General features: G+C 51.6%; 1 protein-coding gene across 2 annotated transcripts in view; it reads right to left on the bottom strand.

Annotated features, from left to right (window-relative positions):
- Window positions 1-370: 370 nt before the first annotated feature.
- The window catches only part of ADAMTS15 (ADAM metallopeptidase with thrombospondin type 1 motif 15), a 31,431-nt gene continuing 15,235 nt past the window's right edge, over window positions 371-16,566 (bottom strand). The window contains exons 3-9 of one of the 2 annotated variants that reach the window (XR_004643662.1): window positions 15,000-15,167; window positions 13,347-13,630; window positions 12,176-12,353; window positions 7,397-7,578; window positions 6,338-6,513; window positions 3,372-5,019; window positions 371-718 (exon numbers count right to left, since the gene is read on the bottom strand). Coding sequence is in view for 1 of the 2 variants with exons in the window: in XM_034754650.1 (XP_034610541.1) it covers window positions 4,239-5,019; window positions 6,338-6,513; window positions 7,397-7,578; window positions 12,176-12,353; window positions 13,347-13,630; window positions 15,000-15,167 (1,769 nt within the window). In the remaining variant the exon portion in view is untranslated. Of the gene's footprint in view, window positions 719-2,482; window positions 5,020-6,337; window positions 6,514-7,396; window positions 7,579-12,175; window positions 12,354-13,346; window positions 13,631-14,999; window positions 15,168-16,566 lie in introns of those variants that run through there. The other variant, XM_034754650.1, reaches the window with a different exon arrangement.

Genomic DNA, 16,566 nt, shown 5'->3' with positions numbered 1-16,566 from the left:
AGTTATGAAGCGCTAACTTTCTGAATCTTTACTGTCAAATAATTGTCTGACCCGCCCCTCACACAACTGTAGACACGTAAATTGGTTGGTTTTAACCATATTTTTTATTTTAAACATCAATATATCTGAAATTATATTTAAAAACAAATCTAATTCTTCCAGCCTCCATGGAGGTAAGCCAAGGTACATGCTCTCTCCACACCGTAAACTTTAGGCTCTTTTAGGATGTACCTTGACCAGTTAACGTGTATGAAGACTACACCCTTATGGAATAAAAGTCCAACCCCAGTAGGGTTAGGTTGAGAGCATGGCCAGATTCTGCTCCCAGATAGACAGAATGCACGGACCCATACCCCCAAATAATCGGATGGAACTTTAAATACCACTTTATTTCAGGTTTGCTATCAATGCACAAACAGCAAAGACTGATGTACAGTATACATGGTATACACAAAGCAGCCAGTACAATAGGCATTTCTGTCCTTCTGCCATACATCTTGCAAAAGAACCACAAAAAAACAAAACACCCCACCCCCCGCCCCCCACAACTGTGACAATTCTTGATGGTGTTGGGAACCAATTCTTTTCGATGGAAAGACACAAAGGGCAGCCCTTCAGGACCAGCTACACAACTGGAACTGGTAGGGGGTCAGCTGTGCTAGACACAGCAAACCCACCAATAAACATAATGTATATTCCTAAGGATGAGGGGTGGACTCTAAGACAGGGAAAGAGGTAAAGTAGAAGTGTTACATACAGACACTGATTGGTCTAGGGCCTGGTCCAGTCTGGCCTAGTGCAGAACTCTTTGACAACTCTGGTGACCGCTTGCCCAATGGGATTTCGTTTCCTTTCTCTTGATCCTATCCCACTAAAACATATTATTTCTCTTCTGTAACCAGTAACCAACCAGTCCAAGTTCTCTCTCCCCTATGCTGATACTAATTTTATATCATGAGAGATTATGGGAATGCTGAGAGTTGACACTATCTTATCAATGCTCATTGATCATTAAACACTGGGAAGAAAAGTGAAGTGAACACTCAAGAGCCGATTTGTTCTGGAGACTGGGCGCATTTTTAAGGAGATATCGGCTTATGTTAACCAGGGCCTTTAAATAGGATAAGATGCAGTGCTGAATCACAGCTGGAGTTAGGTAACAACAAGCCCCATCATCCATTCTGCACAGCATCGGTGAAGGACAGTGGGGAGAGAGAGTTGGTGTAATTTGGTGTAGCTCTATCAAAGTCAATGGCGTAATTAAGGCAGCAGACCTATGCTGATTTACACCAGAGGAGGATCCAGCCCAGAAGCCCTAAATCTATCCATCAGAAAGGGGTTTTGCCATCGAAGAACTGTCTATAATCCCAGTGCTATAGTTCCTTGATCTGAAATCCAGCATTAGGTGTGGTTAACGCCCTTTGTAATAAAAAATCTGTTGAATTTCCAGGTGGAGTTATTTTGAAGCCCAGAGATCTTTGGGCCCAGTCCCATCCCACGCAAGTCGATGCCAGAATTCCTACTTGCTTCAGTGGGACAAGGAAGAATCCTCTTCCCCATAGAGTGGAGAGGCTGCCTCACAAGACATTCCCTAACTACTGTTGCTCGCATCCCAACATCAGAGGGAATCCTCTGGATAATATAGGGCTTGGGGGCTGGAAAATGATCCATGGGCAAGGCTTGAACAGACCATTCATCATCGGCATGCAGATGCTCAGTGCAGCACTTTGCCTGTGAGACAGACTTTGTGCCCTTCAGTACATAGTTGTATGCTCAAACAAGAGATTTGGATGCTCTGTTCTGGGCCCAAACTTGGGAGGTGGGCTTGTGAGGGCAAGCTCGCTCTAGAAGAGTGTCCTATCAAAGTATATCCAGTGGGCTGGCTGGAAGGGGGCATGTTGGTAAGAAAGGGTATGATGGAGCCATGGGGAGCCCAGTAGAGGGGCAGGAATTGACAATTAGCCCATTGCCAAGCAACATTTGAATATGAGTTGTTCATGCACTTCAGAGTGCGGGGGGGTCTACAGCTAGCTGCCGTTCTCTGGCACTGGAAGGCGGTTGGTCTTCGGTTCAATGCCTGAGTTACAACCCAGCCAAGGGCCAATAATAAAAAATACTTTCCCCTGTTCTGGTATCTTCCATGCTAAGATCTCAAAAAGCTTTGCAAAAAATGAGCAAGTATCGTGATCCCCATTGAACAGGTGGGGAAATCAGGCCCCAGGGGCCCCAATTCAGCAAGGCATATGCCTCACTTTAAACCGGTGAGTTGTCCCCTTGATGCCAGTGGGAACACTTGCAGACTTAGCCCTGGTCTACACTGGGGGGGGGGAGATAGCGATCTAAGTTACGCAACTTCAGCTATGTGAATATGTCGACGTACTTAGATCTCCTTACCGCGGTGTCTTCACTGCAGTAAGTCGACAGCTGACGCTCTCCCATCGACTTCACCTGTGCCTCTCGCCGAGCTGGAGTACAGGAGGCGACGGGAGAGCGCTCAGGGGTCGATTTATTGCATCTAGACTAGACACGATAAATCGATCCCTGCTGGATCGATCGCAGCCCGCCGATCTGGTGGAATCCTGCAATCGCAGAGTGTGATTATAGCTTGAGTTGACCTACCCAAACTACCCTCCGTCTAGCTAATCTGAGTCCTGGAGAAATGAAACTGTGCTGGTTTGTGCTTCAGCACAGGTTGTCCAAGCCTTCTTGGACCCCTGCTGATGCTAGCCTGGGCTGAAGCATTCATTACTGCAGCGTCACTGCTCCGGGACCCGAGCTTGCTAGATTAAAGCTAGCTCAGGTGTGTCTGCACAAGATGTAATCACGCTCCACAATTGCAGGATAGACACACCCATAAAATTAGAGATGGTCTTAAGCAGGGTACGTAGCATAGATCTTAAGGCCAGAAAGGCCCACGCCATCATCTTCTGGGAGGAGAGTTAGTCCCCATTTCTTTTATACTTCAGCACCGAAGATCTCTATGTGTTTTTGAGAAATAACCCTGAACAAAGATGTTAGGAGAGTGCGAGTACTGGGTACGACGTGACAGTTAGTGACATACACGGAGCACCGTTTCAAAAAAAGACTCGGTATTTGCCACCCGTGGTAGTCACGCATACAATACTCTTGGCAGCGTTTCTCATTCTTCCAACAGGAAGCACTGTGGTGGGGCACCATTGTGCAATACCTCCTAGAATTAAAGCCATATTCTCACGTACACCGAGATCCCTTTAAGCTTCAGCCGTGTAAAGGGTCGTGGGAATGCAAGTTGTGCTCATTTTAAGGCACCTTTACATTATTAACAGAGCAAAAAGGGACCTACGTGTAAATGGTATTTGATCTAAAGAGGTTTCTTTAAAACACATACCCACCTTGTATTAGCGACACACTGCCCCTTCACACACCCTTCTCAAAGCACCATAAAGAGGCATAGTCTTCTGAGAGGATCCAATGGAAAAATGACAAAATGACCCCAGGTACGCAGGGTTTGCGTCAACCACGAGGAAGGAGAATAAAAATACAGATATTAAGCACCATAAGAATCTACGTTGTTCGGTCCATACACATGAAAAGCAAAAGCCACCGATCAATGACCCGCATACAGCCCTGCATGACAACGCTGCTGCCCAAGTGTGGAGAGCAGCAACACATCGGCTGCAGAGTCATTGCTAGCAAGCCCTGAAGGCATCAGTTCTTAATAGACCCCAGCACTTTATTGCACCGGTCGTTAAGCAGTATAGTTTGTCGTCCTTGCAATGGTAATTCCTTTTGGTCCCATCTAGCACTAGTGTTTCGGAGGTTGGGGCATGACCCTTTGAAGCCTAGAGGGAGGCTGGCCATGGCGATATAGAAACACACTCTTGTTGTCCTTGGTGTTTTGGTGGATCCCGGAGAGCAGTCCCCAGAGACCAATCCTGCCCTCGTTCCTGTCCTTCCCCCTCACGCCCATAGCATCCTCTGGATGGGGAGGGAGCCGGGACCGTTTGGCAGCTTCGAGGTAGATGTTTATTTTACTCCATCTCTGAGCAACCTGTTCTATAACACCACACTGGGCCCCTCTCACATGTGCACGCTCTCGCCCTGCGTACAAGTCCTTTGTCCGCTGATATGCCCTATGTAACAGACCCCTCACCTCAGACAGCTCCCCCTCACCCTCCCCCCAGCTGCTGTTCAGCCTTCAGCCATTTATCTCCAGCCAGAGAGACACCAGGCCTTCTTTGGAAGCAGTGCCCGCGGGGTCAGCATGGCCTCAGAGTGCAGAAGTCCAGCTCCTGAGGCTTCTTCCTGAGGTTGCAGCGATCCCGAGGCAAGAGTTGGCCGGCCCGCGCCGTGCATTTCAACATGCGCCTCTTGAAGCCCCGGCCGCAGGTTTTGGAGCAGGGGGACCAGGGGCTCACCTCCCACATGGGGCAGGGGTCGCCGCATATCCTGACATCGATGGGCCGCTGGGCAGCATCGCACACGGAGGCCAGTTGGCCATAGGAGTCGCGACAGTGTACGGAGCGCTTCTGCAGCCCGTTGCCGCAGGAGACGGAACAGGCCTCCCAACCACTGGCCGCCCACTTGTAGGACACACGTTTGTAATTCGGCCTGCCCGGATCCAAGCGGTTGGACAGGCTCAGGACGTGGTTGTTGAGCACAGGCGGGCTTTTCCCATCTTTCCGGTAAGAGGACTTGTCGTCTTTGCTCTCCTTGGGCAGGTAGAAGGAGTAGCGCACACGTGGTGGAGTCATCTTCCCCACTGACAGCACCTCCACGGTCAGCGGCTCCTGGATGGGCTTGAAGGCCTGGAGGCTTTCCACCGCCGTGCCCGTCCCACTGTACCGCAGCACGCTGCCCTTCACCATCAGGTCCCTCTCCACAGCCGAGACAATGAAGTGCCCGTTCAGCAGATACTTGCCTTGGCCGTTCTTCAGAGCTAGGTAGTTATCGTCGCTGATGAGGCCCTTGTAGCCCCGCTGCCTGATGTCAATGCTGGAGGCTCCTGCTGGGATGGTCACCACAAAGTTGTAGCCGTGCCTGTAAGAGAACAGCAGACAAGCCACCCAGGAGGTGGTGTTAGCACCACCGACATCACTGGGCATGGGCCTTTCATTCATAAGCTGTTGCTCTTAGAGGTGAGACTTGTCCTCTCTAGGGCTGGTGCTTCCCAAACTTCTCCCTCCTAGCTCTGCCAGGGCCCCTCCCCTTGCCTGAACCCTCCTCTGCTAGACCAATAGAGGGACCCCACAGCTCTGCCAAAGTGCCTCAGTCCTGACCCACCGTACCCAAGTCCAGCCACGCCAGTGCTCTGCAGCCCTACAGCAGCTCTATAGCTCTGTCCTTGAGACTTTCCCAGACCTGAAAAATCCCCACAAGAGGTGCTGGACAGACAGCTTCAGGGTAGGCTTCCCTGTCCCCCCAATGGGCCTCAACCCTGACCTGAAGTGATGAGAGAGGAGTTCAGTCTCCATGGGTTTCCTTGGTCCCTCTGCTGAGATGGCTACCAAGGGAGGCAATTGTGGTGCTGAGTCTTTCTGATGTAGACACCTGAGCACTCGGAACCAGGCTGAGAGCAATCATTCATTTTTCACAGTCCACTAGAAAGCCACCGTAAAACCATCCACTCACTCCCAACCTGGGCTGGGTCTGATTCAGAAACCTACAGCTGAAAGGGTCACTGGTCCAGGATCAGCCCCTGAGTCATCTAGTCCAGTGGCTCTCAACCTTTCCAGACGACTGTACCCCTTTCAAGAGCCTGATTTGTCTTGTGTAACCCCAAAGTTCACCTCACTTAAAAACTACTTGCTTACAAAACCATACAAAAGTGTCACAGCACCCTCTTACTGAAAACTTGCTTCCTTCTCATTTTTGCCATATAAAAATAAAAAATCAATTGGAATATAAATACCTCTATCTCTGTGTTTAGTATTTAGAGCAGTATAAACCAGTCACTGTATGAAATTTTAGTTTGGACTGACTTTGCTAGTGCTTTTTATGTAGCTTGTTGTAAAACTAGGCAAATATCTAGATGCATTGATGTACCCCCTAGATGATCTCTGTGTACCCCCAGGGGTACACATACCCCTGGTGGAGAGCCACTGATCTAGCATACCCATTCGAGGTTCAACTGTAGACAGTTCACCCCCAGCGCAAGAGACCAGATTGAAACCCCTGAGAGTAGCCTAAAACTTGGAACCTTCTCCTCCAAAGAATCAGGGCCTACCGATGAAGCTAAAGGCAGAGCTCCCAGCCCTGGAAACAGTACCATTGGTCCCTCCCTTCCATGAGCCCTATGTTTTCTGAGGTCTATTTTATAGGGCACACAGGGAAAGCAGCAGGATCCTCTGGCACTCACATGGGTTTGGTGAACAAGCCCGAGACCTTCTTGCAGCTCTTGTTGTCTCCTCCACACACGCTGCACTTGTCAAACTTCTTCTTGGAGCCCAGCTTGCCGTCGCATCCCGCTTTGATGCATTTGCCCTGGACGCAGACCGAGGTGGATTCGGGCGCGCAGGGAGTGCCATCCACAACCTGAAGTTTACCCGTAGGCAGAGAGAAAGCACAAGCCATCAAGTCACTTTGTGCTCCGGTGAAGATATTTACCCCACCTGTGCGTGTTCCGCCGGCATTCCAAGAAAGAACTTTTGGGTGCCCATCCGGGACTATCATAGCCTACGTGCCAGTGAGCCGGCAGCTGCTCTAAGCTAAGTTGCCTGAGCAGCCCAGTATGGAGGAGGTGTTATGTTGGAGGACATAAAACCGCCTTTGCCTCCGTTCCGGGCTGTGCCTTCGAGAGGCACTGGAGAGGTGCTCTTTGACTGCTGACTGCCACGTCTATAAACACATCTCTCTCTCTCTTTTTCCTCACATTGAATCCTGAGGGCAGCACCCTACAAACTAGCCGCTTTGGAGAGTTGATTAACTCTTTGACGGTGTCATGTGCACACCACATTCCCAGTCCCAAATCTGACAGCCGGCCCCGCCCTGTGCGTGTGAGCCAGAATCCCCGGGGGGAAGTGTCTAGTTGTTATCCTTTATTCCTGTTCTAGTGCCATAGGCATGCAAGCTGGGATGCTTTACAAACACAGGTCCAGGCATGGGACCAGATCCACAGCCGGTGTAAATTAGCACGGCTCCATTGATTTACACCAGCTGATCTGGCACATGACCTCTCATCTAATCCCCTTTATGCCCCATGATAACACCGATAGCCAAAGAACAGGCTAATTTTTCTTGAATCCCAGCCTCCGGGGCAGTGAATTCTAAACGTCACCCGCTGGGTCAAAAAAAAATCCTTCTGTTCATTCATTTCCAGGTGCCCTTGTGTTTCCCTATAGCCCCTTACCCGATTTCGTTGACAGAGGCCCCCCTTCCCCCATGGTCCCCGGTTCACACTGTTTGTTCTCCTGCTCACCTTAGGAGCCAACACGTAGAAGTAACCGGTGCCATTAGCTCTGCAGATGAGCTTGCATTTGTCCCGAGGCGAGACTCCCGAGTACTTCGGGACCCAAGAGACGGTGGCGGTGAGCCGGTTGGTGCTGTGATTGTAGCCGTTGAAAGCCTCGCACTGCTCCTCTCGGAAACTCTTTCCTAGCCCTGGAAGGATACAAAGCACGCGTGGGCATTTCACTGGAGAGGACATCCTCAGCCATACAGTATCACACCATGGAATCTGGGGATGCCCAGGGTCAGATTCTTCTCTCCCTGCAACTGGTTTTACTCCAGTTCTGCTCGACTGACTTAAGTGGAGTCACTCCTGATTTACACGAGTGTGGCTAGGCTCTGGTTCCAAATGTATGGCTGGTCTGAGTTGGTCCCCAACTGGACTATTAAGGATTGTAGGTGTCTGCCAGACTATCTGGCTTTCTGGGTTTACTGAAGCAAATGAAGCTTTGGTGTTGTGATTCGTGAGACATGTTATGTCCTAGACTCAGAGGAAACTTGTTTGACTCTTTGTATAGTCAGGGCACCCCCAATGAAGAGATGATACAAGGGAGAGTGGTTTGTGGGGGTACAATAACAGTGGGACGGTATCACCAATGGTGGAGGGTACAGAAAGCCACTTCAAGCCACACTCACAGCTAAGCCAGTGTCAGTTCCAGGGGTAACATCCCACAACCATTGCTCGAAACAACTGCCACCTTTTTACTCCAGGGAGAAATGAAACCGGCAAGACTGTAAGTCTGCGTGCATGGCTCACGTCTTGGCAATCACTGCCTCATATTGCAGGCCATATCTAGTAAAGGGGGGGCGGGGTGGACACTTGATGTTATTGCAGTCTTTCAGAAATGGGAACAAGATGTGTAATAAAAGATAATGCAGCTCTTCACCCAAGGGTCTCAAAGGAGAGTAAATAGTATTATCCCCATTTTACAGATAGGGAAGCAGTGAGACACAGAGTTGGGCAGTGACTTGCTCAAAGCAACACAGTAAGAATATAAGAATGGCCATACTGGGTCTGCTGACAGTCGTCAGTGCCAGATGCTTCAGAGGGAATGGACAGAACAGGGCAATTCTTCAGTGCTCCATCCCCTGTCATCCAGCCCCAGCTTCAGGCAGTCAGAGGTTTAGGGACACCCAGAGCATGGGGTTGGATCCCTGACCATCTTGGCTAATAGATATGGATGGACCTATCCTCTGTGAATTTATCTAATTCTTTTTTGAGCCCAGTTATATTTTTGGCCTTCACATCATCCCTTGGCAATGAGTTCCACAGGTTGACTGTGAGGTGTGTGGATAAATACTTCCTTTTGTTTGTTTTAAACCTGCTGCCTATTAATTTCATTGGGTGACCCCTGGTACTTGTGTTATGTGAAGGGGTAAATAATACTTTTTCTGCACACAATTCATGATTTTATAGACCTCTAGCCTATCTCCCCTCTACCCCTCCCCCCACAGTTGTCTCTTCTCTAAGCTAAGGAGTCCCAGTCTTTGGAATCTGTCCTCACAGGGAAGCTGTTCCATGCCTCTGATCATTTTGGTTGCCCTTCTTGGTACCTTTTCCAATTCTAATATCTCTTTTTTGAGATGGGGCCACCAGCACTGCACACAGTATTCAACGTGTGAGCATACCATGGACATTCCAAACTATGTTTGTTTATTTTATTGGTGTATTTGGCACTCCTTGCAAGGCCTCTGAGCAGTGTGCAGTAAAACCTGAAGAAGACATCTGACAGTTATATTATTAGAAGAGACACAAAGAGACCCTATCCAGGAGATGGCAAGGAAAGAGTTAACCCTCTCTCCTGAGCAGAGGAAACTACAGCACATAGCTGCAGCCCGTCAGTGCAGAGATTGTGGCTCCTGTCCATGACTATGCCTGAGCCCAGCTGTGAAGAGTTAGGTAATTCCCCCCAGCACATTACAAGAGGCATGTGCGGGGAGAAAGCTGGAGCAGCTGGCATTAGGAGTTGGGTCCTGCTGGTGGGAAGGAGGAGGAAAAGTTAACTGAACAGGCCTTTCCAAATGGATCCACGCTTGAGCTGCACAAATCTTGGTTACTCTCCAGACCTTCTGAATAATTCTGTGAGAAGGCCACGCTCAGAAGACCTTCCAGAGCTTGGGGTATTGGTCTCACACTGTGGAGGGATGTTAGGGGGTTGTTAGATATCTAGCTGAAAGGTTTTAGACTGCTGCCCATCGCCATGGTATCTGGGCGGCTTCCGCACATGATCAGTAAGAGTAGCAAAGCTCCAAGAGGGTTTCATGGCATCTTTGGCAACTCTCTCTTTTTGGGGTCAAAATTCTGCTTGGGGGATGGTGTTTCGGGGGTTGGAAATAGAAAGCAGGGTTTGTATCATCAGTGTCACTGATGGGATCTGCCTTTCTCAAAGTTGTGCAGCGTTTTCTAACGATACTCAGACACTGGATGTGCCTGACCTCCCCTGAAAGACTGTTCCCTAGCCAGAACCCCTCAGCTGACAGTGCTCTGTACCCAGCTCTCAGTGGCTTTGTTGTGGGCTTAGTGATCTGCATAGCCCCCAGAAGAGCACAGCTGTTGTGGTGGTGCATAGGGACAGGGCTGGTGGAAGGATGTTTCACGCCCTAGGTGAAACTTCCACCTTGCGACCCCCCTCCCGTCCCTGAGCCACCACCCTGAGCCCCGCCCCCCCGCGGCAGCTCCCCCCTTCCGCCCGGAAGGCCCCCCCCCGCCCCAGCTCACCCCTGCCCCGCCTCCTCCCCAAGCACACCTTTGCTGCTTCACTTCTCCCACCTCCCAGGCTTGCGGTGCCTAAGCTGATTGGCACCGCAAGCCTGGGAGGCAGGAGAAGTGAAGCAGGTCACCCCTGCTCCGCCTCCTCCCCGAACATGCTGTGGCTGCTTCACTTCTTCCGCCTCCCAGGCTTGCGGCGCCAATCGGCTTAGGCGCCGCAAGTCTGGGAGACGCGTGCTCGGGGAGGAGGTGGGGCAGGGGTGAGCTGGGGCGGGGAGTTCCCCTGCATGCCGCCCCTCCCCCCTTGCTGCAGGCGTCCCTCCCCGCGCTCCACTGCCTCAGCTCCCTCTGCCTAAATGCCAGCGGCGACCGGGGCGGCCGAAGATCCGGCCGCCGCGGTCGCTGCCGAAGAAAACGGCACCGCCCAAATCCTAGCGCCCGGTCGCCTAAATGGTTGCACCGGCCCTGCCTAGGGACCATCATACGTAGTGACTTCGGAGTGTATAATCTCTCTCTCACACACATGCACTAGCACTATATTCCCCTGCCCTGCAAGCTGTGAAGTCACTTCCACCTATCCAGTGCGTAATATTCTACTGTAGTACCATGGCCAGGCCTGGTTCTCTGGTTGGGTAAGCTGGCGATGCTCTGTTGGCTTCAATAAAATAGGCTGCTATAAATAACTGCACACAGCAGCAAGGCCAAGGAGAATTGGGCTCACTGTCTCTAGTGAAATTGTCCCTAAACTTTCAAACCGGGCAGTGGTTGCTATGGCGATGCTAGCTACAGCTCGTCGAAAATGTTTGACATTTTTTCCAAAATGTTCTTGCTTATTTTTTGCCAGCTTAAAGTGCTCAGAATGTTCCAGAAAATTGGATTTTTGATTACAGTTACTTTGCGTGCGCGCAAAAACATTCTGCCTATTTTTCACATACTCTAACTTTAGTTCTGCTGTGCACAGATGAAACAACAGTTGCAGACATCTGTCCGAGCTTTAGTCTCTGATGATGTATTGTTTGCCTTATACTACAGGTGGAGTTAGGTCAGACGTTACCAGCTGCAAATACCACCTCCTAATCAACGTGGGCAAATTAAAAACCCAAACCAGCTATTTTCAGGTGTGGTTAACTTTCCCTTTCTGCCCCATCAACCAGGTTTCGTGGGCCTTTGAATGTTGGCCAGGGCAGAAATACCATGAGAACTGGGATTTTTATGGTATTTCCAGCTCAGCTGGATTGAGTGGAAATAGAGCAGAGAAGGAATGAGCCAAAGTGGGTTCTACTAAAAGATACAAGCACCCATTAAACTGTTACCTACTTTAGATCTCCCCAGACCCATTGTAAACTGATATTTAGAGCTGTTTTCTTCGCTTCTGGCATGAAAATCCCTTCTGACCGTCTGTTTTCCCTCATTCGCCTGCTCAGTTTTGCAGTCTCAAGAGGTTGAGACACCGCTCTGTTGTTTTTGTATCCGTACTGACCACACACTCAACCTGTGGAACGTTTCTCCATCCCATCACAGTGTCTGAGTGTCTCACAGTCTTTCGTGTTTTTATTCTCACGACTCCCCTGCGAGGTAGGCAGTGCTGTTGTCCCCATTTCACTGACGGGGCACTGAGGCCCAGAGAAGCTAAGTTACTTGCCCGAGGCCACACACCGAGTCTGTCTCTAGGTACTCTAACCACTGAACTGCCTTCCTCTGGTACCTACTGAGATCTCTAACTCGATTTGCAGACCAGAGAGATCTGTGTCACCTGCAGAAAAGCTGCCAAACTTTTGGGGTCACCTGACCCAAACCTCCTGAGGCTCACACCTCCAAAACCCTCATCCGCCACTAACTTCAGTGACACCTAACAGCACCATTAGCGCAACGGAGAACCAACAGCAATGGGACTGAGCGGGATAGCAGGTAGCTGTTTGGGATTGGTGGTTTGCTTGAACATGTACAGCTCTTTGCAAGGCCCAACTGTGCCCATTAGAAACTAGTGCCAGGGCAGGTCTCTGCCCTCCCGGCTGGCCCCATCCCTTGGGGAAGCCTCACCTGACTCAGAACAAAGGTCGAGGTTACAGGAGCGGTATTTGACTCGGACACCTTCGCAGTACTTCCCTCCATTGGCAGGCGCTGGGCTGTTGCATTCGCGCTTGGCTAGCTGGACTCCCCCACCGCAGGTCCGAGAGCACTGCCCGTATGGGGTCCACTTCCCCCAGCTGCCCTCCACCTGCGGGAGACAGGGTGTTAAGAGGAAAACCCCTTTGCCCTACAGCCATGCCTCTTCAAAAGCAGCCCGGCGTGCAATATTTGGGTCCCCTATGGAGGGAATCAGACTCAGATGGGGGTACCCAGCATTAAGCAGAAGGAACTCTACCCTCTATAGCTGCCACACCCAGCATAAGCCATTCACACCTGGTGCCAGGAGAAAACACTTGCCAGGCACCAAGAGGAGAGCAGAGCTGCTTCAGAGCGACATTTTGGGCGTAGCTCTGTCCTGGGGCAAGAGCTAAGTCGAGGGGGGCCTCAGCCTGAGCAACCAGGGCCGCAAGTCCTTTGCAAAAGAAAATCATTTGTTTCCTCCTCTTCTCCATCCCCACAATCGCATTTGCTGTTTATACACCTGCTGGGGACCCAGTTTGGCCTCCCGGGTTACAGATGGGAAGTGGGGGCCTTTCCAATCTAGCTTGCCGACTTTCCACAGTGCTTGGAATTGGCTGGCCTGTTTGCAACAAGTTCAAGCAACACACCCCATCACAGCCAGCGTCTTGGATGGCGGCCGTGGAGATGAACTCCACTCTGAGCCCTCCAAGTGCTCGCTCCGTGGTGAGGCCGCTTCATGAGGAGTACGCTGCGGCTATCCGGTCTGGAGGAGCCCTGGATAACTGCAGCCAGGCCCAGCGCCCTGGGGAATCGGTCACGATGGCTGGGTTCAAGGACGATGATGACTAGCACACCTGTGCAAGTGGGGAATGGACAAACCCCTTCAACTTCTGGCTGCTTTCCTCCCTGCAGCGGGGTACAGCCCAGTGGCTTTCAGCCATGCCCCTCCCGTGGCCAGCCCCTGGGAGAGCATTGGCACTACGTCGCCTGGTTTCAGTGCACAAAGAACTCTGAGCTACATGTTCTCAGCGTCAGCCCAAGCTGCCTTGCTGAGCTTCACCTTATATACCCCCTGCCCTCCCCACTCACATCCCCCAGCACGGAGCGGTTAGGTACTCACCCTGTACTTACTGATGTTATGCCTCTCGACACACGTGCCCTTCAGGCAGAACCTCCCCTCCCCGCAGCTGGTGCCGTCAGCCCAGGGGAAGTGGCGCGTCTGGCAAACAATCTGACCCCGGGCTTTCCCCGTGCACCAGAGCTTGGTGCAGTATTGCATGTAGGGGCAGGGTTTGGAGCCGAGGCCGAAGGCCAGCTCGCACTGCTGGTTGAGGTTGTAGCTGGCCCCAGGGAGGTCCTCCGGCAGCGAGATGGGCTTGATGGGCTGATCCAGCAGGCAGTCCCCTGCGGGGCAGTGAGAGAAATATGAAATGGGAGATACCATTCAACTGACCAGGCATTCAATACATGGTGTTGCTGCACCCAACCCTTGGAGAGCATGCAAAGCAGACGTTCATGGCTGGTTCTGGCAGACCCGTTACTTGGCACCATATAACTTGTGGAACTCACTGCAGCAGGAGGCCAGCAAGTAAAGCTACAGCTAGATTTTCTTCTCTCTTAACAAGGCCTGTGTGATTTTTCTAATCAACAGCATTTGTAGTTTCCGTGGTTTCCATCCAGTTCCTACAGGTACAGGGGTCCATTACACAAAACCTACCAATGTAACTGGCACTGACTAGCAGCTCCATCAGACTGGCCAGTGACCAGCCTCCCCTCACTCTTAGAAGTAACTATTGAGCTTTTGAGATCGGTCTAGGGGATTTAGGCACACGTCCCCCATTAAAGCTGAATGCCCTTGAAAATCTCAGCCAACCCCTCCGGGTCACAAGACATAAGCATGTTGGCCATGAGTTGTTCAGAGGCGCGTCCCAGGAGAGGGCTGCAGGAGTTGTGTATCTAGCCCTTACGTCATGTAGACCCCACAGCATTGAGCACAATAGAGATAGTGCATGCAGGGGGAGGGGATGTCGGTGGGCAGAGGCAGGAGGCCTCTAGCCTGACCTGGCTTTGGTTTAGCCAGGTTGAAACCAAGAAACCACTGAGTCCGAGTTAGCCACGGCCCAAGCTGATCTGCCCTCGGCCGCTATTGACTCCCTGCATGAACGCAGCTTATATGATTTACTGCTTGCCAAAAGTAAACTGTTTAAAAAGGGAAAACTGTGCTGGAGTCGGCGGAGCCGAGGGACGTCCCAGCTCAGCTGTGTGAGGGCTTCAAGGCTGCAGACATCTGGTGTGAGGAGCACAGATGCTTCTTCCCTCCCCACCCCCACATCCCCATGAGAGGGAAAGGCTCTGTTCTTCACACTTCAAGCTCCTGAACTGCAGGGCCAGTTTTAAACCAGGTCCCTGCGGGCGAAATGGGACTGGTGACCCACAGCTGGGAGAAGGCGAGATAAAAGCCCGGGCTGCACTGACCCAGAGCACTGGGATGGAGCGGATCTCACCACAGAGCAAGCATGGGTCCCGTCACCGGAGTAGGTAGCTACAGGCTCCCAACGCCTGCCCTCACTGCTTACCCACTTCTCCTCCCTGCAGTGTCTCCACACTTTGTGACTGAACCCCTGCCAGCTGGATGGCCTCTCTGGGCAGGGATTTGGCCCCTCCATCTGTTTTATTAAGTGCTGCACGCCTTCACGGCACCTTAGACATCGATAACGACGAGCCACCGTCAGCAACGGCAGCCAAGTCCCCCTTCCCAGCGCGCCCAGCTCACCGTGCCCGCTGTCCAGGAAGTCGGTGATTATGGCGGCGCTACAGGCCGACCAGGGGTTGGCGCGATCGATCTGTATGAGGGTGGGTGACATCATGTGGTTGGTCTTCAGCCTGCCGAAGACTTCCTCACAGACCTTCACGTTGTCGTGGGGCATGTTGAACACGTGCCCTGGAAGAGCAAGAGGGGCCGTTAGTCGTCCCGAGCCGTCGCGCAGCAATTCACAACGTCAGTCCCATGATCCCCATTTTACAGCTGAGAAACCTGGGGTTCTGAGAAGCCAAGTGACTTGTCTGAGAAGCCTAGGGCAGAGCCAGGAGAAGAAGCCCGGAGGCCCATGTCTGAGCCACAAGGCCATCCTTTCGTCACAAGGCCACTTCTCCTTCTCTAGCAGGAGGCTCTGATCTGACCAAGTCTCCTATACGTGGGTAGTGCGCTTAGTCTCCGTTTATATACGTATCTGGCTAGTCCCCTAGGATCCGGCAAGCTGCGCCACAGACCACTGGCACGGACCCTGCTCTAGCTAATGCCGCGAAGCCCTCATTTGCTTTGATGACCCACCACACCTATATGAGCCCTGCTGTAACAGCCAAACCACCATTGCCTCAGTAGCTGATGTCTCTCCCCTCTGCCCCTGTGTGATCTTCCCGTATGCTAATGAGTCACATCACCCCAAATCTTGGCCACTCTGGCTAAGCCAGACGAAATCCTTTTGCTTGTGGGACTAACAGCTCTGAAATACCTGCAGCCCGTTGGTTAATGGTCTGGGTGTTCTGTCCCCCTGACCCCGGGCTCCACAAGCTCTGTTCCTTGTGTTTAAATCAGATCGCCCTTAAGACGGACAAGTTATAAGACTGCCAGTGGGGTCTCTGAGCCGGCACTTTGCTGGCCAAAACGCACACCATCTGCTTCATGTATGGATGCGGGTTATTCAGCGAGAAAAGAAGGAAAGGAAGAAAGAAAGAACATTGAAGAGAGAGAGCGATTTCATTGCTCAACCCGCCCAGGGACTGCAAGTGTCTCTGGATTTAGGTGCGTGCCTAATGCATCCCAGCCTTGGTGTGTTATTTCAGGACACCCGAATCCTGGAAACTGAACAAAAGTGGCAATAACAACAACAAAATATAGCTGGGACGCCTGACCCGCCCGCACTGGCCCCACTCGCTTTCCTAGCAGCTGTTTTCCAACAGTTCCTCTCTCGCCTCCCAGAAGCGCTGGGAAGAAAGCCGGTGCGTCTCACTTTCTCACCCCGAGGTGGAGTTTCCCCAGAAAGCTGTTCCGGACACTTGGCTATTGTCTAAACTTCCTGAGGCTGCAATTCAGGGTTATTTTAAACATCTCAGGCTTTCCTCCCTCCCCCTTCCCTCCTAATTATGGAGCCATAAACATTAGCAGGTTTGGGATATGGGTTGGGTTTTTTTTTTTCCCCCCAGGTGGCAACCGCAGCCTGGGGCTCCACGTCTCTGCTGTGGGTTTGGTTAAAGTGGCAGCTTTCTAAGCCACAGAATGATGGATGGAGGCGTTCGCTATTAAAACCAGAAATGGTCTGGCAACTGTTTGAGGGACAACG

Source organism: Trachemys scripta, chromosome 21, assembly GCF_013100865.1.
Source record: "Trachemys scripta elegans isolate TJP31775 chromosome 21, CAS_Tse_1.0, whole genome shotgun sequence".
Classification (NCBI taxonomy): domain Eukaryota; kingdom Metazoa; phylum Chordata; order Testudines; family Emydidae; genus Trachemys; species Trachemys scripta.
This window is presented reverse-complemented; position numbering and strand designations above follow the sequence as displayed.